The sequence below is a fragment of the Zootoca vivipara genome, chromosome 10 (genome assembly GCF_963506605.1).
Source record: "Zootoca vivipara chromosome 10, rZooViv1.1, whole genome shotgun sequence".
Taxonomy (NCBI): Eukaryota; Metazoa; Chordata; class Lepidosauria; order Squamata; family Lacertidae; genus Zootoca; species Zootoca vivipara.
In genome coordinates this window covers 3,810,645-3,837,167 of record NC_083285.1, presented here as the reverse complement: position 1 = coordinate 3,837,167, position 26,523 = coordinate 3,810,645, and the positions used below count along the sequence as shown (strand labels likewise).

The 26,523-nt window shown below is 44.1% G+C and overlaps 1 protein-coding gene across 3 annotated transcripts in view; it reads right to left on the bottom strand.

Moving 5' to 3' along the window:
• The window catches only part of CACNA2D1 (calcium voltage-gated channel auxiliary subunit alpha2delta 1), a 412,878-nt gene that overhangs the window by 31,770 nt on the left and 354,585 nt on the right, over nucleotides 1-26,523 (bottom strand). For all 3 annotated transcript variants that reach the window (XM_035127294.2, XM_035127296.2, XM_060279497.1), the window contains 9 exons: nucleotides 25,503-25,574; nucleotides 17,617-17,678; nucleotides 13,718-13,794; nucleotides 5,536-5,596; nucleotides 3,422-3,519; nucleotides 2,742-2,823; nucleotides 2,447-2,509; nucleotides 1,012-1,115; nucleotides 357-434 (listed from right to left, as the gene is read on the bottom strand). In XM_035127294.2, the coding sequence (XP_034983185.1) occupies nucleotides 357-434; nucleotides 1,012-1,115; nucleotides 2,447-2,509; nucleotides 2,742-2,823; nucleotides 3,422-3,519; nucleotides 5,536-5,596; nucleotides 13,718-13,794; nucleotides 17,617-17,678; nucleotides 25,503-25,574 (697 nt within the window). The remainder of the gene's footprint in view (nucleotides 1-356; nucleotides 435-1,011; nucleotides 1,116-2,446; nucleotides 2,510-2,741; nucleotides 2,824-3,421; nucleotides 3,520-5,535; nucleotides 5,597-13,717; nucleotides 13,795-17,616; nucleotides 17,679-25,502; nucleotides 25,575-26,523) is intronic.

Genomic DNA, 26,523 nt, shown 5'->3' with positions numbered 1-26,523 from the left:
GGAATTTTGTGTGAGAGAGTTTAGGGGGTTCATTTAGCGACTGCAGCCACCGCCGCAGTGTCGTCGGGCCCACTGGCCCTGTGGCCCCGCCCACATTCCCACTTTGTGGTCCCTCCCCTCCCGTGCCTTGGCCCTGCCCCTGAATGACCATGGCTTCCCCCCCCCCTAGTTTTGATCCTGGGTACGCCCCTGCTTGCAACTGTCTTACCAGTACTCTTTTGTTCATCTTACCTCAAAAGGGTAAAACTAATAAACAGTTTTATTCAGACATCTGTGGGAATTTTAGCATGGTCAAAGAGACTTACAAGTACGTCCAATAACGACAGTCAAGAAATGTCAATATTATTGCTTCCCACCTGCAGGTTTCAGAAGTTTTCCATTGACGGTTATTTTCACAGCCTTGCTGACCATAATGCCATCTTCAGATACACTTCCTGAGAGAAAGGAAGGAAGGAAACCCAACAATTTAATAGATGACTATGAAACAGTCTTGGGGTGTCAGAGAAACCAAATGAATTGGGTTGTATCTGTTTGCAGATTAGGTTATGCCTGTTTGCAGTTCACCCTGAATAGGTGGCTCAGTTGGTTAAAGCCAAGGTTGTGCGTTCCGATTCCTGTATGAGCCAGTTGGATATTTCTGCACTGCTGGGGGTTGGACTAGATGATTCTCTGGGTCCCTTCCAAGACTACAATTCTATGATTCTATAAAAGCCTCCCAGGATTGTGCTCTTGAATGAAAATCTTTGCACCAGAGGAAGCCATAACCTAACTATGGAAGTCAGGGTCATGCTTCACTGACTCAACTCAGCTTCCTACAAATCCTTTGGCAACATTTCCTGAGTTTTAGCTAAAACTTTTGAGAAACAGACATGCATAATTGCTATATGGTAATCTTCATAGCCATTATGTATACTCTTCCAGATGTCTTCAACATTCCATAGTTGTGTAATATGGATAGACCGTACTGTATCTGGAGTTTAACAAGATAATTCTGGGTGCCCAGTGACTTACTGTTATAGAAGGGAGCTGTGAAGATGTAGTTTTCATTATCTAAGCTCCTTTTGTAGAAGCTTTCTTCGTAGGTTTCAGGATTTTCTGTCCAATATTCTCCTGCACTGAACATGAGACATTAATGTCAGCTTTTTGTCTTAATTCTCACATATTTTCTTATCCTGTGCATGCCTAACTTGAAGGAAGCTCCACAGAATTCAATGGGGCTTACTCACAGGAAAGTCACATTCACCACCTGACCACTGACCCTGCTGGCCGGGGCTGATGGGAGTTAAAATAGCAGCATCGGGAGAGTCTCAGGCTTTCCACCACTGGGTTCTTTCCACTGCAATCCAAGACCATTTATTTGGGAGTAAGGCCCATTGAAATTAACGAGATTTACTTCTGACTAGACTGTAGGATTGTACTGTTTGTTAATGTTACTGAAAACCTTAAAATATGGCTTATTGTAATAATATAGCTCTCTGAATATGTTCAAATTACAGAAAATGGCTTGCTCCAACAATACTAGACAAGAAGAAGTCTCAGGTCCATGAGCTATGTCTCCTATTTAATCTCCAGTCAAAATCCAACCATCTACAGGAGACAACGAGCAATTTGGGAAATCCCATTATTAAGTTTGGGATCTCCACAACCCTATTCTGATTTCTAACTCTGAAATTCTGTGAAAACCTGAAACTGGTTACAGACATGAGCCAAGTGCTCAACTAATTCCACATGCCCAAACGGAATTTGAGCTTATGTTTCTTGAATAGCAGCCTTTCAACGCCAGCAACAAACCACTTTTGAAATCGAGGTACTTTTTTAAAAAAAAGTTAGTGATAAAGGATTTGTGTCTGCCTTTGTTTTCTTTTTCAGTTCCACAGGCTATGTTCTGAGGAAGCTCACTGGATCTGTCCAATATAAGGATGATTCAGCACAATCTGTCCCTGTTATATTTTGTCTTGTACAGTAACTGGATTTCAAAATATGAAAAACACAGTTTGTTCAAAATGTATCTACTGTACTGTAATTTATGAGAATTACAACTTTATAATATGCCGATCAAGGGCATATTATTTTCAATATCTGGGTATGGGAATCAAACCTAGGGCATGGACACTGATTCCGAGTACCACCCTCTGTTTCCTCCCTGTGGGTCAGAATATATATTTGGGGTATACAATATATTTGTTGTGAAGACTCTCACTTTAATATTCCATTACCAAGTGACAATATCAATGGGGGCTTGCAAGAACTTCAGCCACTATCCAACCCCGAATTAGGCGTGCTTAAGAAATTAGGTGAGGTATGTGTTGTATGTAATATATGTAATGTAATGTTAAGTATATATTGTATTGATATTTATAATAAAATGATTTTTTTAAAGGCATGCTTAAGAAATTGATTTTGCCAGTGTCTCTGTTGTATTTCTTAGAAAGAAACAGACCCTTACCTTTTGGGATACACTCTAGTGATGCCTCCATCCGTAGCTACAAATCGTGCTGTAATCCCCTCACTGTGGGAGGAAGAAAAGAGAGACAGAAATATTTGAACTGAACTGAATTTGGAATGATTGCTAGCCCTTGTAATATTCTATGCACAAATGTTTGCATTTTCATATACTTAATGCCGTGTGTGTTCCTTGTGTGCTCTAATTATCAGAAATGATCCAGTATTATTTTAATACACCATTAAAACCCCCAGAAATAGCCATATTGCTTGGTTGGGGGGAGGAAAATAACACTCACGGGTCCTGCTTACTCCAGTAATTCTGAACAAGTTCACTTGTAAATCCTGCATCCAGCAAAGCTCTCATAACCATATCATTACCTATCAAAGGAAACAAGCCAAAGATTAATTAAGATCACAGGTAGCTGCCAAGTCAGACCATTGGTCCATACAGTTCAGAACCTGCTTACACTCACTTGAAGTGGCTCTCTAGGGTTTCAGCAAGGAGGGGTCATTTTCAGCTGCACTTGGGAGATATGGAGGGATTGAAACGGAGACCTTTTGAAAGCACAGCTTGACTCTAGTGCTTAGTTATGATCCTTCCCCACACTATGACCACACCCCATAATAAAAATGAACTCAGATTTCAACTGATTTTAAATCTGTACAGTTTGGCATTGGTTGCTGCAATGACAGAAAATTCTAAAATCAAAAGGCCAGCTAAGTTTTAAAAAGTATTGTGTTTTGAAATGCCCTTCATGTAAGAAGGTCAGAACAGTTTTTATCTTCACATAGCAACCTTATGAACTGGATGAAACTCTGGAATCTTGCATACAAAAACCCAATAAACAGATCTGGTACTATATGTAATTTTGGGGAAAAGGGTGATCACATCAACATTTCTTCTTTGGAACCAATTGCTGCATTTATATTGTCATCTTCTGCAAGCAGTTTCATTTAATGAGAAAGTAAGGCTTACATGAAGGATTTTGGGGGGTGTATCGATCTATAAATTCACTGAAATTCAGAAGAAATGCAGTGTTGTTGTCAGTTATTTTCACAGGCCCACAGTAGTCTCTAGAAAAAGAAAACAGATTTTTAAAATATTGCTTTTAATCCATGAAGTAAGGCAAACAAACAAACAAACAAATTTCTGGCTGAGCTGGTTTGGGTTTGCAGGTATCCTGGCTAATCAGAGAACAGTAAACAATGATTTACCTAGCATTTGGTAGCAACGTGTCATTTAGTAGCATATCATGTAGAAGTACTTGCCTGCAGTCTGCAGTGTATCACTTTGACAACAGTGATACAAATGGAAAAATTATGTTATGCATAAAATTAGGGAAAGTTAAATGCTATAAGCAAGGAAACACAAGATTAGAGCGTTTTCACTCTGAATGACCAGCCTTGATATAGGAATGGATGAATCCATCAGCTTCAGTTTCTCAAGTTCCAAACATAAGTAAAGTTTGTCATATTTCTGTGTAGGTTTGCGATATATTTTTAAAAATTCATTTATGTTTATTTCTTTATTAAATTTCTATACTGCCCTGAGGATCTGAGGACTGTGGGGCGGTTTATAATATAAAACAGAAAACTACGCAACATTAAAAAACCCTCACAAAAGATCCTCAGCATTTTAAAGTACACTTAAAGTACACTTCTCCTAATATGAACATTTAAATATGACATTTTACCAAAGTTATACATTTCTGCAACCAATCTTAAACAACATAATGCATTTTGGTAGGCTATTTTTGATTATATAAATGGATGCACATACAATTATAGGTGCATAGAAACAGGGTTTTGTGCCCGCACTCAGCAAGAATTCTGACTCCCAATGGTTCAACAAGAGCAACTACTTACAGCTTCCACCCGCATGCTCAGCCCTCACTGGGGTGCTTTGGCTGTGTGTGCCGATGTGTCTTTTTCATAATCTTTTTGTACCTCTACAAACCCTGGGAGCTCCCAAGCCACCAGATATTTTCCTGTGTAAAGGTGGTGAGGTTTTGGCTACAGAGGGATCAGCAGCACTCAAGAGAACTGAGGTGTCATGGGTCAAATGCTCCATTCTGTTCTCCCTCTGTGATCCAGTTTTCTCTCATCTCTCCCCCCTCCCCAATAGTCAGCATACAATGTCTGTTGAACATTAGGTTAAGAGGCTGCTGTTTTAACAACTGTGTAGAAGATGGAATTTCAGCAGATGGAACTTGTAGTAAAGCGGTTAGAGTACTACACTAGGAGCAGGCAAACTGGAATTGAAATCTTGACTAAGCTATCTTAGTTGAAGCTATTAAGCTGAGTGACCTTGGGCCCGTCACTATACTCTTAGCCTAACTGATCCCCAGGATTGTTGTTATGATAAAATGGGGTGGGAGGAGGGGGCTATGAACAAAATACACCCCTTGAGTCCCTTGGAGGAAAGGTGGGATATAAATGTAATAAACAATCAGGAGAATGAGTGGTTCTTTCTACCATTTTGTATCTACATATCTTTTTCTCCATGCGCCTTTTCTAATGACTCCATTCCCTTACCCCTCCCACCTGCTGGTCAGTTTTCCCCCTCTCAAAAGAACCCCACATTTCCTTTGCTTTCCCTCCTGAATACTGTTTGTATTTCTGCAAACTTTGGGGTCACTATGAGTCTGCTAATGCCACCATCTTGAGGGTTGGTGCTGTCGTTTTGGCTATGTAAGTGTGAACATTGGAAGACTTCAGACTGCTATTAGTATAAGATGAGATCATCTATAAATAAAGTGGGCTGAATCTTCACTAAATTAGTTAGGACTAAAGTCTAACAGAAGTCAACAGAACAAGTTAGGCACGATTTAGTTCTTTTTGAAATCAATGGGACTGAAGTTCAACTAACTTGGTCTAGATCCAATTTATTTTATTATAGTTGTTGTTGTTGTTGCATTTCTGTTGGAAACTGCCCAGAGTGGTTGGGGAAATCCAGCAGATGGGTTGGGTATAAGAAATAAATTATTATGATGTTGTTTATTATTAATTATTATTATCATCATCATCATCATTTGTTAGTCGAGACTTGTTATGTATCATTTGGGTATGCAGAACAGGGAAATGACCAACCTTGGTGCTAAAAAGGTGTAGCCGAATTCATCAAAGCGATCTAGCTTCAGAGTTTCCGTAACTATAAAGATGAAAATGCAGTGTCAGAATCTTTTATAAGCAAAACTAAGTAAGTAAATGCAGTGGATTTCAACATTTTTAAAGCACTCGGTTCATAGGACAATTCAAACAATGGCTCCAGCTTAACAAGCTAAAGTTATTAAGCTGGGAAAGAGCATTGTGACCACATACATACTCCCACTCTGCCTCACCCTGTGTTTCTCCTTGCATGTCTAAAATGTGAAATTGTGGTTTAATATGGATGTGCAAATCTGGAAAACTGGCTTAAAGTAAGCACTATGGAAGCAGCAAAGACAATCAATATTACCCCACCATCCACATTTTCACATTAAAAGAGAGATTCATGTATTTATCATTAAATAGCAGCAACGCAGCCTGAAATACTGCAATAATTGGTGCAAGGTAAAGCTGGCACAGTATTGACCTGCTAAGCATGACCATATGGCAACTAAAGCTGAAGCCATGGGGATGTCAAGATGCAAACCAAAAGGGCTTGTAAAATGTGCCACAGGTAAAATATTTTACTTAGCATAAATTCATTTCAGAGTTCTTGAAAACACAAATTTGGGGTGAGGTGTTAATCTGAGTTTCTTAATAAACTGAGAGGTGACAGGGTCAAAGAAGCAAGGAGAAAAAAAAGAAACAATTTAGAACATGTGAGGAAAAAATACATCATATTCCCTTCCCTATCTTTTTTTTTTTTTTTTTGTCATGGGAGAAGCCCCAAGATGAAGGACACAAAGGAGAACATCCAGGAGGAATGGAAATAGAAGCAGACAACATGTATAAGCAACAGTAAATAGAGGGAAATTGAGCAACAAGAATATACTTGCCATTTTGGACTGTTATAATCCATCAGAAAGAGGCAAGGAAACAGAAAAAACAGGGTAAAGCAATAGGGGTCACAAACCAATATTTTATTCAACCAGCCCCTTGAATAAAAATATTGTGGCATGAAACGAGATCAAAGGTTCATTTTCTCTACAGCTGTACACTGGAGAAAAGACAAACATCTCTGAAGACTTGAACACGTCTTTTGTCAACGTATATCCATCATATAACTACAAAACAGCTTGAGCTGGCAACAACAAAGGGTCAATCGTACATTATGTGGAGCAGCTATTGGGGCCATTTCACTGCTCCCTGGAGCAGCTTTCCTATGTGACCAGCATAAGACATGGAGAACGCGCACAATGCTACAAGGGACGTACAAAAGATGTCAATGCAGCAAGACGGAAGACTGCTAAGAGAAGGTTAGATAGACTCTTAAGAACCAAAGCAGACCTCTACAATCATAGCTGCCAAGTCTCCCGTTTTCCCCGGGAAATCCCCGTTTTTCCAGCTGTTCCTAGCTGAAAAAACGGATTTTTTAGTTTTTTCCCGGTTTATTCTGGCGCGACGGCCATTTTGGAACTGGGCGGAGCATGTTCAGAAGAGACTTTTGATGCTGCTCTGCCCAATTCCAAAATGGCTGCAGTGCGACTTCTGGCGCGGCGGCCATTTTGGAACTGGGCAAAGCAGCATCAAAAGTCACTTCTGAGCATGCTCTGCCCAGTTCCAAAATGGCGGCAGCGCTACTTCCGGTCTGCTATTTCCAGCCCGGCCCCTTATTTCTCTGACAGCAACTTGGCAGGTACCGGTATGTCTACAATGTGTGACCTGCCAAGCCAAACACTTCCATCACTCATGTCCTGAAGTAGGTTCAACCTGCCTGTGTGAGACCACCAGGTCACAAATTGTATAGGCTTGCCCCACCTGTGTTCTGAAAATAGGCAAAGACTTCCTTATTTTATCTAAGCTTTCATCCAATGGTTTTATGAAGTTCTAACATGATTGCTTTTAACTGCTCTCTGCAATCCATTATACCCCTGCTTTAAATCCTTTCTACGTACTTTTGTTATTATGAACTGCCCTGAGCTCCCTTTGGGGGGAGAAAGGATGGGCTATAAGCTTGAGACAAACAAACAGAGCAGCTAGAAAAGGATTGCCAACTGCGTGGAAATTTGTAGGAAAGCAGCAGCAGTGAAGAGGCAAGCCAGAGCTGCTGCTTAGCCTTCCTGTGAATAAGTGATAGAAGACTATGAAGACCGTTGGGGGAACTGCAGTAAATTCAAAGTGCGCCCAATAGGCTACAAACTGAGACCAAACAGTGGGAACGTAGCACACAATGGAGTGCATAGAGCTTCTGCAGCATCTTGGAAGCAGTAGTTTCTGGTGCCCATTGGGACTGGTAGAGCAAAAGGCAGGGAGACCAACAGCAGGACAAGTGCAAGCCCACAGCAGGCAGAGTCAACTGATTCTAGTTCCCTCCTCATCTTCCTCCTTGCTAAGTTCTACAAGGGGCAACACTGAGACTATGAAGGAGGCAGCAGACAAGGAGAGCCGCCCCCTGGGCTGGATGTAAGGCAAGCATTTGGGTGCTGCCTCAGGACAGGTGAGGCTGGTGGGGCAGTGAGAGCCACATTAACTCAAGTCGACCAGCCTCCACATAGCCTGAGACCCGAATGAACACCTGTTCCCACATTAAGGTCTCTGTACACCTTGTCATCTTTGGAGATTCAGGTTTGGATGCTCTCACTGGGGGACAACTGAGGAAAGAGCTTTCCGGGTGGTGGTGCCCCGCTTATAGTACTTACTCTCAGGTAGACTTGCCTACTTTTTGGCCTGAGATCAAGGATACAAAGGAGAACATTCAGGAGGAATGGAAATAGAAGCAGACAATATGAGCCACAGTAAACAGAGGGGAAAGTGAGCAACAAGAATATACTTGCCCTTTGGGACTGTGATAATCCATCAGAAGGAGAAGGCAGGGAAACAGAAAAAACAGGGTAAAGCAAAAAGGGGTCACAAACCAATATTTTATTCAACCAGCCCCTTGAATAAAAATATTGTGGCATAAAGCGAGATCAAAGGTTCATTTTCTCTACAGCTTTCTCTGGAGAAAAGACAAACATCTCTGAAGACTTCAACCCATGTCTTGTTAACACTTTCTTTCATGTACCTTCTATATAATGCAGCTATTTCAAGGATCTGTGTAATGGAAATATTGACTCAGGGGGCCCCTAAGAAATTTTGCCCAGAATCATTGATCTTGCACTCAAGAATTTTACAGACTGCTTCCAAGTTCAGGAAGTCCAGAAATAAATTATGCAATATGCTGGGCCACAAAAATATATATACTGTATATCCATCACGTATGTATAAAACAACTTGAAAACTAGTTTTGAGCTGACAGCAACACACGGTTAATTCATACATAATATGGAACAGCTATCTGATGTATTTTGCTGCTCCCTGGAGCATTCCCCCCCCCTCCAATATGAATAGGAATGCACAGTTGCACACAGTACTTACTACAAGGGACATACAAAAGATTGCAATGTAGGAAGTTATCAGCAAGACAGATGACTGCTAAGTAAAAGTCAGACCCAAAGTCCTAAAGTCAGCCTGCCAAGCGAAATACAGTCATCCCTCACATTCTACAGCCCTCAGGAGGTTAAAACTACCTGTTTTTCCTGCCTGCAGCAGACCACAATAATTACAAATTTCCTAGGCTTGCCTGTAAGTATGGGCAGAAATTTGACATATAGAATTCCTTCCCAACAGAGATCAGGCAGATCTCTGTAGTGCTGGGTTGCTAACAGTACAGACTCAGATGTAATATTGGAAGATAGTTATGATTCCCTCTCATTCCTCAAGGCAAACACAAATATGATTTATTCAGATTTATTCAGTCCAGGTTGAATAAATTATACTTTGGTGTTCCTTAAAGGGTTTCTTTTTTCTTTTTTGTATTCTTATGCTGGCACATTCTTTCCTTTTCTCATTTTTTGCTTCTCACTTTAACGACAACTTGAACAAAATCCAATAAGGGCACAATCCAATTTACGTCCGCTCATATCACACACTGCATGAAGCATTCAGAACAATTAAACTACCACACAAACCTAAGCAAGTTGAACTACTACATCATATGTTGCATAAAATCTTTGCTAAATTCCAGAATACACAACTACCTTGCAGGTGGGCTATTCAAAGCATAAGCTATTGCTTCCTTAAATAGAGGATACCCAAAGCAATAGAGCAGTGTTTCCCAACCTTGGATGTCTAGCTGTTTTCAGACTGCAATTCCCATCATCCCTGACTACTGGTCTTGCTAGCTAGGGATGATGGGAGTTGTAGTCCAAAACCCACTGGATAACCTAAAAGTTGGGAAACACTGCAATAGAGGATACCCAAAGCACTGTGTCTCTAGGTAACGTAAGCAAGGAGATGAGGGAGAAAAGTTTTACCAGTGCAACTAGAGTAACAGAACATATTCTACTTGTTTAGAGTACTCTTTGTACCTTGCAAGCTCACACAATGACTTGGAATCATGGCTCTAGAGTTAGAGAGTACTGTACATCACGGTAACATTAACGAATTTCACAAGATTCTGACTTTTTAAATACTGCTTTTAAAAAGGTGAGAAAACAATGTTGCAGAATGGTAAGGCCAGCCAAACAAACCATAGTTTATGAAGCCAGGAAGGAGTTATTACCACATGCTCCCTCTTCGCCCATCTCCAGGCCTGGCTCGCCCATTGACTCTAGTGGTGCAATGCACCATGGCGCCTGGGCGATCAGGGGGCGCTGAGGGGCGCTGAGGGGAGCCCCAGCAAGTGGGGGAGCTTCACGGTGGCCTCCCTTTTCCCTCCACCAGCCGCACCGTGAGAGCAGGGAGGGAAGCGAGCGGAACAGGGGCACTAGGACCCTGTTCCGCTCTGCAGCGCCACGATCATCCCTCACCCCGGCGTTGTGTTTCATTGGCAGAGGTGACGCCACATGGCAACACCTCTACCAATGAAACGCAGCGCCCTGTTGGCGGGAAGGAACCCGGCGTGGCCCGTCCTGCCCAGGCACCCCGCTCCGCTGGGAGAAGGGAGGAAGGCCGTGCGGAGCACGCCCCCTCCCCCACTCAATCCGGCGGCATCGGACAGGCAGGCAGCCTCCAGCACAGCGCAGCCCTGCTGTGAGGTGCGGGGGCCGCCGTGAGGCTCCCGCCGCCTGGCACGCCAGGTAAGAGTTTTCCTTTTTAAAAAAGAGGGGGGGGCGCCCGATGACCTTAAGACGGCCCTGCCCATCTCTCAAGCCAAGAATGTGAAAGTGTGGTTTAATCTTGTGCATAATGAAAAACTGGTTTAAAGTAAGCACAATGAAAGCACCGAATCTGGTGTGTGACGAGTCTCCAAGGAGGGGAGAGCCTAGTTGGGGATGCAAGCCGATGCCCGTGCTCAACCTAATCAATCTCAGTTGAGATATAGTTACATCCCAAATATGTAATGGGATGCATCAAGAAAAACACTGGCGAACAGTTACAAAACATTAAGGTATTAGGGCAACCCTTGCAGACATCAGATGGTTAGCATCCAGATGTCAGTAATGTTTCCCCTGGCTAATTCCCCTTCACTTATCATAAAACAGCAACATGAAATCATAGAATCTTAGAGTTGGAAGGGACCCCAAGGGTCATCTAGTCCAACTCCCTGCAACACAGGAATCTCAGCTAAAGCATCTATGACAGGTGGCCATCCAACCTCTGCTTAGAAACCTCCAAGGAAGGAGAGTCCACCGCCTCTCGTGGGAGTCTGTTCCACTGCTGAACAGCTCTTACTGTCAGAAAGTTTTTCCGAATGAAAAAATGGAACACTATAATAATTGGTGCAAGTTAAAGCTAGCACATTATTGAGTTGCATTGTCTGACAACATGGTAGCTGAAGTTCAAGAAGTTAGAATGCCAAGATGAAAACAAGATGTAAACTGTACCAAGGTTAAAATATTTTACTTAGCATAAATTGAAGTCAGAGTTATTGAAAGCACAGGTGTTTTTTGCAGGGGGGGAGGTGTCCTGATTTTCTCTATGGACTGGGAGGTGACAGAGTCAAATAAATAAGGGTGAAAGAACAACATGAATAGAAAAGCATATTGTGGAAAATACATCATTTTTCCTTCTCTGTCTTTCTAATACTCAACTGGCATGGGAGAAGCTCCAATATTTAGGACACAAAGGAGAACATTCAGGAGGAATGGAAATAGAAGCAGACAATATGAGCAACAGTAAACAGAGGGGAAAGTGAGCAACAAGAATATACTTGCCCTTTGGGACTGTGATAATCCATCAGAAGGAGAAGGCAGGGAAACAGAAAAAACAGGGTAAAGCAAAAGGGGTCACAAACCAATATTTTATTCAACCAGCCCCTTGAATAAAAATATTGTGGCATAAAGAGAGATCAAAGGTTCATTTTCTCTACAGCTGTACTCTGGAGAAAAGACAAACATCTCTGAAAACTTCAACCCATGTCTTTTTTCAACACTTACTTTCATGCACCTTCTATATAATGCACCTATTTCGAGGATCTGTGTAATGGAAATATTGACTCAGGGGGCTCCTAAGAAATTTTGCCCAGAATTATTGATCTTGCACTCAAGATTTTACAGACTGCTCCCAAGTTCAGAAGTGAATCATGCAATGTGCTGTGTTGCAAAAAGCATATATTTATCACATATCTATGAAACAGCTTTAAGACTAGCTTTCAGCTTGGCAGCAACACATGGTTTATTCTTACATAATAGGGAGCAGCTATTAGGGGGCATTTTGCTGCTGTTTTTCTATGTGAATAGGAATGCAGAAATACTTACTACAAGGGACATTCAAAAGATTGCAATGTAGGAAGATAGATGACTGCTAAGTAAAAGTCAGACCCAAAGTCCTAAATTAGGTGAGGATAATGTGTGACTTGCCAAGCCAAACACAGTCATCAGTCATGTACTAACTACAACCTTAAGGAAGCTAAAACAACCTGGTTTTCTCGCCTGCATGAGACTGCAAGACACATATTGTTTAGGCTTCTTCTACCTGCATCTTATTTCATCCAAGCTTTGGGCTGATAGTTTTATGAAATTTTTACATGACTGGTTTTAACTGCTGCCTGCAATGTGTTATAGCATTGGTTTAAATTGTTTCAATGTGATTTTTTTTATTGTGAGTGTAGAATGTGTGCTTTTATTTAAAATGCATCTCTGGGTTATTTGTGGGGCATAGGAATTCGTTCATTATTTTTTTTCTTCAAAATATAGTCGTCGTCCCCAGAAGGTCTGAGGAACAGTGGACCGGCCCCCTGCTGAAAAAGTTTGCTGACCCCTGGCCTAGGACACCCCCTGGATAAATGACAGAAGAGTTATACATAGGGCTCCCTTTGAAGAATCCTAGGGAAACTGCACTAAGTTCAAAATACACCTGATAGGCTTTGTACTGAGACTAAACACTGGAAATGCAACACACACCAGAATTCAAAGAGCTTCACTGGCACCTTGATAGCAGCTGTGGCTACAAGAAGCAACACTCAGCCTAAGGAGGAGGCATCTGGCAGGCCGTGCTGCCCCCTAACAGGGGAACAGGCATGTGGGGGCTGGCTTAGGACAGAGCAAGGCTGGCCAGGCAGCACCCCATTCACTCATGTGGACCAGCTTCCACGGCTTGAAAGCCATACACAGCTTAGGACCTGAAGGAACCATTTGAGTCTACTAGAAAAGAATCCACATTAGACGCAATCCAGATTATATCCACTCATATCACAAACATTCAGAACAATTCAGCTACAATCCAAAATTTAGGAAACCTGATTTAACCTAGATCCAGAGATTGATCTAAATCACAATGAGTTCCAGCGAAGTCACACTATGCACACAATCTAGGCTAGATTTCAAAACGCACAACTCATACCTTGGAGATGGACTATTCAATGCATTAGCTATTAGACCCTTAAAAAGACAGCAACAGAGGATATCCCAAGCATTGCTTCTCTAAGAAACATAAGCAAGGAGATGAGAGAGAAAGGTTGACCAGTGCAATTTGAGTAACAGAACATATTCTACTTGTGTAGAATACTTTTGTACCTTGCATGCTCACGCAATGACTTGCAATCATTGCTGCAGAGTTGGGGGTACAGAATTCATGGCAATACTGCTGAACTTCACAGGAGCTTCATGGCTTTAAAAATGTTGCATTAGAAAAAGGACAGGAGAACCATTCTACAGACCACACAGCAATACTCAGATTCTGGAGAAAGGTCACGGCTACTTACATTTTGCCTGAGTTAGTGCTTCCTTAATGTTGGCTTTTATGTAGTAAAAGCTGTAGGATGGTAACACCAAGGCCAAACTATATAATAAATAAATCAACATTAAATGGTGAGAATAAAGGCACATTTCAATACCACGGAGCCTTATCATCCTAGCATTTTCCCTAGGTTTGGTGTGTAAGAAAATCATGGAACATGTGATTTCATGGCATACATTTGCCTGGCTAACTACTTCACTAAATCCGCTTACTGCTTTCTGCTGCATTTGAACTCCACTGCTCCAAATTAAACGTGTGGTACCGAGAATGACGTCCTTTCTGACCCCATCTCGACATTTACAGAACAGTCACCATTTTTCATGGCTTTGTTTAACAGGAAATTAGTATCGCAGGATAGATTAAAGGTTGCACACAACTTGAAAAATTAGGATGGGTTGAAGGAGGAAGGCAGGCAAGGTCTGTTTATTGAGACAGTGATTGCCATTTACTTCTGAGTATTCATGCATTGCAGTAACTGAGCATTAAGTTGTTTTGACAGGAGAGTTGAAAGGCTCAATCCACATGGGGTTTTCTACAACTCCATTTGCTTAAAAATAAACCGGGTGAGTCACATTTGTACCTTACACATTGAAGAAAATGTTGCTCCCTGAGTGAATATGTTTGGCTTATTAATGTGAGCTGCAGTTTTATTATTTGCACCAGACTGGGAAGTGCTTCAGGAGCCAAAGACAAGTTGGATAGATCTGTTTGCATGTCTAAAGCATTTATATATATGTGCTGCTCTGGTTTGCCAGAAGCAGCTTTGTCATGCTGGCCACATGACCTGGAAGCTGTACGCCGTCTCCCTCGGCCAATAATGCGAGATGAGCGCCACAACCCCAGAGTCCGTCACCACTGGACCTAATGGTCAGGGGTCCCTTTACCTTTATATATATATTATATGGTACTTACCACACTACAGTCTGTTAACGTATTATGGCTGCTCTACAACAGTCTTTTGCAAACTGGTTCCATTCAGGTGGTTTGCATGACAACTCCCATCAGCGCCAGCCACTGTGGCCAATGCTGAGGGATGATGGGAATTGTAATCCAAAACACCTGAGGGCAACAGAATGAGAAAGACTTCTTTATAATGTCCCAAGAGCTTTGCATGGCCTATAGGATTTTTGCTTTGTTCTGCAGAGTTGCAAGGTCCAATTCAGATTTATCACTAGCCTGACTTCTATTTAAATATACATATTGGCTAACTACTACTGCTAATAATAATAATAATAATAGTTGTTGTTATCTGCCATTGAAGACACTATCTCTTAGCAGGAGACCTTGTAGATGATGAATTTTAATACCACGTATGGAGGAACAAACTTTTTTTATTTATTTAAATATACCACTGTAGCCCTTAGCTGTCATTAACATGGAGCAGGACTGCTTATTATGTAATATTTCCAGCAGATGCCTGTGGAGGAACATTGAAAGGAAACTGTAGGATACTCAGCTACAGACATGATAGTCAATTGCCATTTGAACTGTACACAGTAGGGATTACTCATTATTTGGTGACAGCTTTCCACCAATTCCTCTCAAGGGAAATCAGAAAAGGCTTCTCTGTTATTAGCAGTTACTGCTGAACAGAACCCACTAATCAACATCTATAATTTTATGTAGAAATATGTCTACAGAATTGTTGTCTCCAGGGAGACTTAACTGCTGTTTTTCCAGGAGACCCAAAAGACATTTTTTTAAAAAAATTCAGCCCAGAGAGGAATCAAACAAGACTTTGAAGATTAAGTCTGTCAAAAAGATAACCAGTGAGGTAGAGCAATAAGACAGGAAATCCCCTAATTACAATTTCGGGCAAGTAAACAGGGAACTATGGTTGCTAATGATAGATAACATCAAATGTTGGCATTCATTTTTGAAAGATCCAAAATCTAATAATTTTCACTACTTCAGTTTAAGTTATTGTCAAATAATATAAATCACCAGAAGGCAGATAGGAAGGAAATTATTTCAGACACAGAATCTGCTCCAAGGGTTGCTAGGCTTCCAGAATAGTATATTTTGTGACTCAAGTTGCACTTACAACAACAACAGCCTATCTGGGCTTGCGGTAAATTGCCAGATTCATGTGTGCAAAATCCAGAATTGCATTTGCAAGCATGTTATGAATGAAGATGAACATGATTCTTTTATTTAGTGGACATGCTTGACCTGTAGAGTCTATAGACATGCATTAAAGAGCCAAACTCAGCCCTTTAGAGATGGCAGAATGTATAGGAGCTCTCCCTGGCTTTGGTTAAGCTGAAGCATGCAGGGTGGGTTATGGTGGTAGAGTAGCCTGGTAGCGGCAGCCAGTGCAACTGAATTTGGTAACACATTCAGTTCCCTGTACAATAAAAGGTAAATGTAAAGGTACCCCTGACCGTTGGGTCCAGTCGCGGACGACTCTGGGGTTGTGTGCTCATCTCGCTCTATAGGCCGAGGGAGCCGGCGTTTGTCCGCAGAGCTTCCGGGTCATGTGGCCAGCATGACTAAACCGCTTCTGACGAACCAGAGCAGCACACGGAAATGCTGTTTACCTTCCCGCCGGAGCGGTCCCTATTTATCTACTTGCACTTTGACGTGCTTTCGAACTGCTAGGTGGGCAGGAGCTGGGACCAAACAACGGGAGCTCACCCCGTTGCAGGGATTCGAACCGCCGACCTTCTGATTGGCAAGCCCTAGGCTCTGTGGTTTAGAGCACAGTACTAGAAAGCAAATGCAGGCTCTGTCCACCTTGACTTTCACTATCAGCCACAGCAAACAAAAAACTTCTGCTCTTGACTCTGCTACCACTAGAGTACGCCAAGCTCCACCCAATGGACTAGTATTAGATATATTTTTTTCAATCAAAAGCCAACAACCCCACCAGTTGGAGCAGATAGTGATGGCTGTTTTTTGAAATCTCAAATGTTTCCTCTTTACTGATCAACAGTGTAGGATTATTTGTCTCTTTCCCATGCACCAGTCATTTAAAGCTTATTTATTTATTAAGATTACAGTACATTAGAAGAACTTAATGGGAAAGGGGGAAGGTTTAACCTTTGTAAGGGGGAAGAGGCCCTGTGGAAATTAGCTTGTCTTTTTGTTTCTGAGATTTATTATAAATCTTCAATTTTATTGTTTTCATTTCAGCTCATTAATGCCTTTCTCCTCCCTCTATATTACCATTGTGCGCACATGCGTTAAAAGAACACCACTGGGGAAAAAGCAGTTTTGGGGTAGTCATACAAGGCTGCAACAAGGTTCTTTTGGTGGGATGTTTACCAGTGTGTAGGAGCTCTTGTGCTCATCAATTAAACACCAGAGAAGGAGAAATGCAGGTGAACTGAAGGAACTGAAAGCTGAAGCCACCTGAGCGTGCTCCATTTCCAAAATAATTTGTAGAAACTGTATTAATTAAACTGGAATTTTGAAGGAGCAGAACACAGGCCAGGGCAAAGCCATGTAGAAATAAGGGAAGATAAGAAGGGAGCTCTGCCTTTGTTAAGTCAGGAACAACCACAAAAAGTAGGCAGCAAGAGAATGTCTCATTCCACAACCTGGGTTCAAGTGCCTCTATGACTCTGGTGATAATCTGCCTAACCTCTGATGACAAAACTGGCAGGAGAATGTGGCCATTTAGATACTGCATCCTAGGTTGAAAAATGCCATAAAGACATCACTGAAGCATCACTAAAAGGGCAGAACAGGGTGTTTGTGGACTTTTTTTATTGGGTTTCAATTATACACAATTTCACTGACATGTGCGGTGCCTCGGAACGTAACCCCCAGATAAACGGAGGGCTGCCTGTATAACAAAATTTGCCAGGTTAAGGATATGAGGATATTTTTGCTTTTCAACACAACCCGAAATTTTATTACCTGTAATCAGTACCATTTACAGCTGTCCATGTGTAAGTTCTGTTTCCTCTGTCGATGTAGCGCTGCAAAATATTGAGGAAGACCATCATTTTCTCCATGATCTCAAGAAAGCTAAAAAAAATAGTTTTTTAAAAAACCTACTCTACAAGATTCAAGAACAAATCCTCATTGCATTGGTATTACAATTAAAAGCTTTATATTACTTTCCATATCTAACAAGCCTAATGTTGTCCAAAATTATTTTCATTTTTTTTATTATTCCTTTCTGGCAATTTAGATTTCCCCTACATGGTAAAACAAAATGACAACACAACCTTAAAATTGTTATCATATAAAACCTTAAGACTGTGCAGTTGATAGATATGAAACATGCCTAGCAATATGAGAAACTCTCACATTATTTATGTGTGAAACTCTGTGCCCAAGATGCTCCCACAGAGAAAAGGAGTACTGTGAACTGCTGCTCCACCACATGCACCAGCTGTTAGGCATTGAGGCTGAGCAGTGTAAACAAAGCCCAGGTCTCTTCCTCTGTCCTCAATGACATCCTCTTTGGGCGCTGGAGAGGGTCACCTTGTGAGCCACAAGGTCCAGCTCTCTCACACCATTTCCTGGTCTGATTCTATTTATTTATTTTCCAGCACCGTTTGTAAATATAATCATCATCATAGAAGAATCATAGAATCGTAGAGTTGGAAGAGACCACAAGGGCCATCCAGTCCAACCCCCTGCCGAGCAGGAAACACCATCAAAGCATTCTTGACATATGCCTCTCAAGCCTCTGCTTAAAGACCTCCAAAGAAGGAGACTCCACCACACTCCTTGGCAGCAAATTCCACTGCCGAACAGCTCTTACTGTCGGGAAGTTCTTCCTAATGTTTAGGTGGAATCTTCTTTCTTGTAGTTTGAATCCATTGCTCCGTGTCTGCTTCTCTAGAGCAGCAGAAAACAACCTTTCTCCCTCCTCTATATGACATCCTTTTATATATTTGAACATGGTTATCATATCACCCCTTAACCTTCTCTTCTCCAGGCTAAACATACCCAGCTCCCTAAGCCGTTCCTCATAAGTCATCATTTCCAGGCCTTTGACCATTTTGGTTGCCCTCTTCTGGACACGTTCCAGCTTGTCAGTATCTTTCTTGAACTGTGGTGCCCAGAACTGGACACAGTACTCCAGGTGAGGTCTGACCAGAGCAGAATACAGTGGTGCTATTACTTCCCTTGATCTAGATGCTATACTCATCATCATCATCATCTATTATTTCTACCCTGCCCATCTGGCTGGGTTCCCCCAGCCACTCTGGGCAGCTATATACAATTGGGCATGAGTAAAATGACCAATTTGAAAGCTGCTACTGGCAACCAGGCCTATGGATTTCTTCATTCCAGGCTATGGTATTGGAGAACATAGCCACACTGAACAGGACAGCCAGTATGCATCGATAGAAGCACAAATATATGTGTGTTACTGGAGGGCAAGATTAATCTGAAATTTTCAATTCACGTAATTACAGAATGAATGAAGGTGAGGCCCCATGATGGAAAATTTTAGAAGGTCCCTGGGCACGCTGTAGAGATTTAATCAGAGTTAATACATCCCAGAGGAGCAGGTTCATTCAGTTTTCATCATTTAAAGTGTAACTCCTTGCCAGCTGTAGCATATTACAATGTTATACTGAGAGACACAGATTTATAGGAATGCCTGTGATAAAAACTGTACAGCTGCTGCACTGCAGAGTTACTAATAATGTTCAAATGCACCGCAACAGGTGTCCTGCTTCTATCTAGGTACAATTTAAACATAAACATTAACAAGATTTTGATTTTTAGGAGTTCTAGAGAGAGCAGAAAACCTTTTATAGAGCACCTGTTTTTATGGCTAGAGCACATGTAAACATTCTGAGGAAAGTTTTGTGGAAACGTAGCATCTGAAAATGACTTGCTTTGATGTGATCTAAGTCTGAAGGAAAAAAATGTATATGTAGTCTGCTTCCAAATGCATAACTACCATTTTAGGGTTCTCGGCAAGTTGTGACAACATGTTGTCTCTGTCCTTCTCAAAGCAGAGCTGAAGAACAGCCTAGCAGTCACATCCCTTTGTGGGCCACCTTCTGAGGGCTGACTGCCAGTAGACTGCACAAAGGTCAAAAGTCCCTGGAGCAGTCAAAAGTCAGGTTTCTACACCCATCCACCCACCTCGGCACCCTCCTTCCAAGAAAGCAGGAGGCATTACCACAGTTCAAGGATAGATTGTAGCCAGACCAAATGTCTCATGGAGAAGACCAGTGAGGAAGTGTTCCCTGTTCTCTCCAAAGGGCAAACAGAGAGGTCTAGGAATTTGCATTTAGCGCCCAGGCCTGACGTCCCCCACCCAGAGGTCAGGAGTGGATCTACTATGAAATCCATGAAGCTTTCAAAAATGGGCCTATTAGACCAAATTTGAGTTGCATGACTCAAACGGATTAATTTTTCCTTGCATATATTTCAACAACCCCAAAGTTTGAGAGTCAGTAACAGAATGTTGTAAAGGTGTGGTGAACTGCCATGGAACAACCCCATTGAATAAGATAACGGTGGTTACCTAGACCTAGATGGTTGCAAAGAGGGCCCCATGATAGTTCAAGCTTCAGGGCTCCAAAAATGTAGGTATGCCACTGCCAGAGGTTCAAACCTTGAGCTAGGATTTTTTTTAATCCTCCTACACAGATTGTGGCATCTATGAACACAGTCAAAGAAGAGCTCTCTCTTAATCTGAGGTGAGATGTTGTTCTATGTGCAAATGCCAGACCACAGCTTCTCTCCCACTACAGTTTCAGATTTGAAGACCTTGAACATCACCACCATCATGTATCAAATGCATGATGCTAATAAGCAATTGGAATATTTTTGTTTCAGACAATTCCTAACATGCACTTGCAGGGGCTTGGAATAGAATCTAGAATCTGGATTCCCCCAACCCAACTTCACAGATGGTAGAGAAAACTACACTCTTTTATCTTCTCGCATAAAAAACCAAGAATAAGCGCCAAATACCTGCATCTCCCCACCTCACAAGGAGGATGGGGAATCCCCAACATAGAAACATATTACAGAGCCAACCAAATACAACATATAATCCCACAGGCCCTGTCCCTGCCTCCTTCCACCTGGTCTAGGGCGGGGCCTGGAAGGCCTCATAAAGGACTGCTGCCGCTGCTCTGCTGCTGGTGCTGCCCAGGACTCTCTCCTGCTGTGAGTGCCCACAGGCCCTGTCCCTGCCTCCTTCCACCTGGTCTAGGGCAGGGCCTGGAAGGCCTCATAAAGGACTGCTGCCGCTGCTCTGCTGCTGGTGCTGCCCAGGACTCTCTCCTGCTGTGAGTGCCCACAGGCCCTGTCCCTGCCTCCTTCCACCTGGTCTAGGGCAGGGCCTGGAAGGCCTCATAAAGGACTGCTGCCGCTGCTCTGCTGCTGGTGCTGCCCAGGACTCTCTCCTGCTGTGAGTGCCCACAGGCCCTGTCCCTGCCTCCTTCCACCTGGTCTAGGGCAGGGCCTGGAAGGCCTCATAAAGGACTGCTGCCGCTGCTCTGCTGCTGGTGCTGCCCAGGACTCTCTCCTGCTGTGAGTGCCCACAGGCCCTGTCCCTGCCTCCTTCCACCTGGTCTAGGGCGGGGCCTGGAAGGCCTCATAAAGGACTGCTGCCGCTGCTCTGCTGCTGGTGCTGCCCAGGACTCTCTCCTGCTGTGAGTGCCCACAGGCCCTGTCCCTGCCTCCTTCCACCTGGTCTAGGGCGGGGCCTGGAAGGCCTCATAAAGGACTGCTGCCGCTGCTCTGCTGCTGGTGCTGCCCAGGACTCTCTCCTGCTGTGAGTGCCCACAGGCCCTGTCCCTGCCTCCTTCCACCTGGTCTAGGGCAGGGCCTGGAAGGCCTCATAAAGGACTGCTGCCGCTGCTCTGCTGCTGGTGCTGCCCAGGACTCTCTCCTGCTGTGAGTGCCCACAGGCCCTGTCCCTGCCTCCTTCCACCTGGTCTAGGGCAGGGCCTGGAAGGCCTCATAAAGGACTGCTGCCGCTGCTCTGCTGCTGGTGCTGCCCAGGACTCTCTCCTGCTGTGAGTGCCCACAGGCCCTGTCCCTGCCTCCTTCCACCTGGTCTAGGGCGGGGCCTGGAAGGCCTCATAAAGGACTGCTGCCGCCGCTCTGCTGCTGGTGCTGCCCAGGGGAACTTGAAACAGCACAGAGTCCTTTTTAAAATGCTTTTTAAAGAATTTTTTATGTTTTTATCTTCTTTGGGGTGGTAGGTGGGAGGGATTTTTAGTTGGGTGTGGGAATCTGTTAAATTTTAGTGTATTTGTAATTTTTATTGTTTTTGGTTTTATTGTTTTATTGTGTTTGGGGTGGTAGGTGGGAGGGATTTTTAGTTGGGGGTGGGAATCTGTTAAATTTTAGTGTATTTGTAATTTTTATTGTTTTTGGTTTTATTGTTTTATTGTCTTTTTTGTGTTCTTCTTTTGTTCTGTTCTTTGCTGTTTTTACAGAGGTTTTATTTTGTTTTTAAGGGGAGGGGTCAGGGCTGCCCGGGAGGGGGTCCCAGTAAGCAAAATGGCTGGGGCAGATTCCACAGGGGTGTGTGCACTGGAACAACCGATCTCAGTGGTCACGGGTAGGAGGAGGAGTTACGCTAAGACCAGACCATGTCATTACCGAGGAGGCAGACTTAGTCGTTGTCTGAGGACTATCCCTGCCTCCAGGTCTGGTCCTGACCGGACGGATATTGGAATCAGCAAGGGATACCCACATGACCTGAAGGTGCTGCTGTGCAATGCCAGGTCGATGATGAATAAGACCACCGCCATTCACGACCTGATTGTGGATGGAGGATTTGACCTGGCATGTGTGACAGAGACCTGGTTGGAGGAAGCCGATGGGCCCGTTCTTGGCGCTGCTTGCCCACCAGGTTTCTCTTATGCACAGCAACCCAGGCCATCTGGGCGGGGAGGGGGGGTTGCAGTGATTTTTAGGAAGTCATTAGTTTGCACCAGGCGTCCTATTGGGAAGACCCAGTTCTCTGAGTGCATGTTCTGGAAGTTGGGCAATAGAGGCAGTACAGGATTCCTTTTGGTGTACCGACCTCCCCGCTGCACCAAGGATTCCCTGCCCGAGCTGCTTCAGGTCGTGTCGGATGTGCTCCTGGAGACACCTAGCTTGGTTGTCTTAGGGGATTTTAACATCCATGCCGACACGACCTTACAAGGAGCCGCTCGGGACTTCGTGGAAAGCATGGCCACCATGGGGCTGTCCCTGAATAAGTCTGGCCCAACTCATAGCCGCGGACATGCCTTGGACTTGGTGTTTACCTCTATGGATGTTGGTGATCTGACATTAAGTAAAAGCGAAACAAAAGAAGTGCCATGGTCAGATCACTTTCTGGTGCAACTGGACTTCTCCGCAACCCTTTCCCTCTGCAGGGAGGTGGGACCGATTCGGATGGTCCGCCCCCGCTACTTAATGGATCCAATTGGCTTCCAAAGAGTGGTAGGGGATGTTTTATCCCATGTCGATGGCCTTTCAGCTGATTCCCTGGTGGCCCGCTGGAATGCGGAGTTAACCAGCGCTATTGACTGTCTGGCTCCGAAGCGCCCTCTCAGATTGCATGGAGCCCGGACAGCCCCGTGGTTTTCCCCGGCGCTGAGGGCAATGAAACAGTCGTTGAGACGGCTAGAGCGCCGGTGGCGGAAAACTCATTTTGAATCAGACCGGACACGGGCTAGAGCTCAACTTCGAGCCTACCAAGTGGCAATGGCGACGGCGAAGAGGACCTTCTTCACCGTCTCCATCGCATCTGCAGAAAACAGCAGCAGGAGACTCTTCCAGGTGGTTCGCAATTTAGCGGAACCACCTGCTCCATCCGGGCCCAGTACAGGCCACATGATCTCCTGCAATGATTTTGCAAAGTTTTTTGCAGATAAAGTCGCTCAGATTCGGGAAGAGGTAGACTCCACCGTGGGAGCAGGGCCGGGGCGGGGGAGTGCTAGAGTCCTGTCTAGTCAAGTTTTGTGGGATCAATTTCAATCTGTTACCTCCGAGGATGTGGACAGGCTGCTTAGACGAATGAAACCAACCACCTGTCTCCTTGATCCTTGCCCATCCTGGCTTATAAAAGCTAGCCAGGAAGGGCTGGGCGATGGGCTTCGCGGGTTGGTAAATGCTTCTCTCCATGAAGGAGCCTTCCCAGACCCGCTGAAAGAGGCGGTTATTAAACCGCTTCTTAAAAAACCATCTTTAGATCCGGCCAATATGGCCAACTATCGCCCAGTCTCAAATCTTCCATTCTTGGGCAAGGTGATTGAGCGAGTGGTTGCGGAACAACTCCAGGCACGCCTGGAAGAAGCGGACCATTTGGATCCCTTCCAGTCAGGATTCAGGCCTCATCATGGGACTGAAACTGCCTTGGTCGCACTGGTCGATGATCTCCGGCGGGCTAGGGACAAAGGTAAGAGCTGTTTCCTTGTTCTGCTGGATCTCTCAGCGGCTTTTGACACCATCGACCATAACATCCTTCTGGACCGTCTAGAGGGCTTGGGAGCTGGGGGCACTGTCATGCAGTGGTTCCGCTCCTTCCTCCTGGGCCGTGTTCAGAAAGTGGTGGTGGGGGATGAGTGTTCAGACCCCTGGGCGCTCACTTGTGGGGTGCCTCAGGGTTCTGTCCTCTCCCCCATGCTTTTTAACATCTATATGCAGCCACTGGGAGAGATCATCAGGGGGTTTGGGCTGGGTGTCCATCAGTATGCTGATGATACCCAGCTCTACCTCTCTTTTAAATCAGAACCAGTGAAGGCGGTGAAGGTCCTGTGTGAGTGCTTGGAGGCGGTTGGAGGATGGATGGCGGCTAACAGATTGAGATTGAATCCTGACAAGACAGAAGTACTGTTTGTGGGGGACAGGAGGCGGGCGGGTGTGGAGGACTCCCTGGTCCTGAATGGGGTAACTGTGCCCCTGAAAGACCAGGTGCGCAGCCTGGGAGTCATTTTAGACTCACAGCTGTCCATGGAGGCACAGGTCAACTCCGTGTCCAGGGCAGCTGTTTATCAGCTCCATCTGGTACGCAGGCTGAGTCCCTACCTGCCCACTGACTGTCTCTCCAGAGTGGTGCATGCTCTAGTTATCTCTCGCTTGGACTACTGCAATGCGCTCTACGTGGGGCTACCTTTGAAGGTGACCCGGAAACTACAACTAATCCAGAATGCGGCAGCTAGACTGGTGACTGGGAGCGGCCGCCGAGATCACATAACACCGGTCCTAAAAGACCTACATTGGCTCCCAGTACGTTTCCGAGCACAATTCAAAGTGTTGGTGTTGACCTTTAAAGCCCTAAACGGCCTCGGTCCGGTATACCTGAAGGAGCGTCTCCACCCCCATCGTTCTGCCCGGACACTGAGGTCCAGCTCCGAGGGCCTTCTGGCGGTTCCCTCATTACGAGAAGCCAAGTTACAGGGAACCAGGCAGAGGGCCTTCTCGGTAGTGGCACCCACCCTGTGGAATGCCCTCCCACTAGAGGTCAAAGAGAACAATTACCAGACCTTTAGAAGGCATCTCAAGGCAGCCCTGTTTAGGGAAGCTTTTAATGTTTGATGGATTTCTGTATTTTAGAATTTCTGTGTTTTTTTTGGAAGCCGCCCAGAGTGGCTGGGGGAACCCGGCCAGATGGGCGGGGTATAAATAATAAATTATTATTATTATTATTATTATATATACAGGAAGATGAGACAAAACAATGGATACACCTAGAGATGGACTCAATTGAAAATATCTACACCACAGCATACCCATTCCTCCCAAACAAATTAAGGAAAATTCCCACCACACTTAATAGGTACACACAAACCATGTTCAAAGCATGGAAAACTCACCTCATCTTGAGACTTGACCAGCGTTCTAAATGTCCTATCTCCGCTTTCTCCATCTATCATTTTTTTCCGAATCTACAATCAGGAGAATTACAAAAATAAAGAAGCAAATCCAATGTATTCAACTAATTTTGAACAGGGTCCATGATCATTTCCTGCACTGTGTAAGAAATCATAAAATTTAAACAAGATTTGCCTAAATGCCATGCTTGAGGCTACATTAAACAGCATAGCTTATTCATTTCAATGAAATCACATGCCCTCCAACTTTTTGGGAAGGCAAAGGGGGACACACACCATCCCACCTGCCCACCCTCTGCTCTCTTTCATCCCCCCCCCTATCCGCCCAATCTCGGCTTGCCCTTGTCCGCCCACTGCTCCACGCGGAATTGGGGTGCCCTGAGACGAAGGCAGAGTCTGGAGTGGCTCTCAAAGAAAGTGCGGTGCTTGTGAATGATGGAATCACTGGCAGCCCCATTAATTGCCATGCTGGCCGCAGCCCAACAATGCATGAATCAAATCCCCAACATCTATTTTAGCAAGGTTCTTGGAAGCAGAGCTTATAAAATTTATTCCCAGAACCCACTGTAGTTACGAGCAGCCAGAACTGGGCTGAGTTGATTACCCCTAGGTGTAAAATATTCAGTGCTTGCTTAATAGAATCCCAAGATCTGATTTCTGACTCTGCACTGCAAGCAGGGTTCTCTGATCCATAAGGATCTTTGAGAAAGGGATTTTTGGTTGTGGAACTCAGGGTCATGGGATGCCCTCCCCAAGCAGGCCTATCGCTCACTGATATTACTTGAAAAAAGGCATCAGATAAAAAGCTCCTTATGTGTGCTGAGCTGCTTAAGATTGTGTGTGTGCTCATTTAGCTGCTGGTTTTCTTTTATGAAAACTCCCTATTCTTACATATTTTATTGACTGCTGTTGCTGTTTTAAAACTAGTTGTAAGTCACTTTAAATTAAACACCGTGTGTGGGGTAGAGGCGAGCTTTATTTGTCCCAGAAAACAAATAGCTTA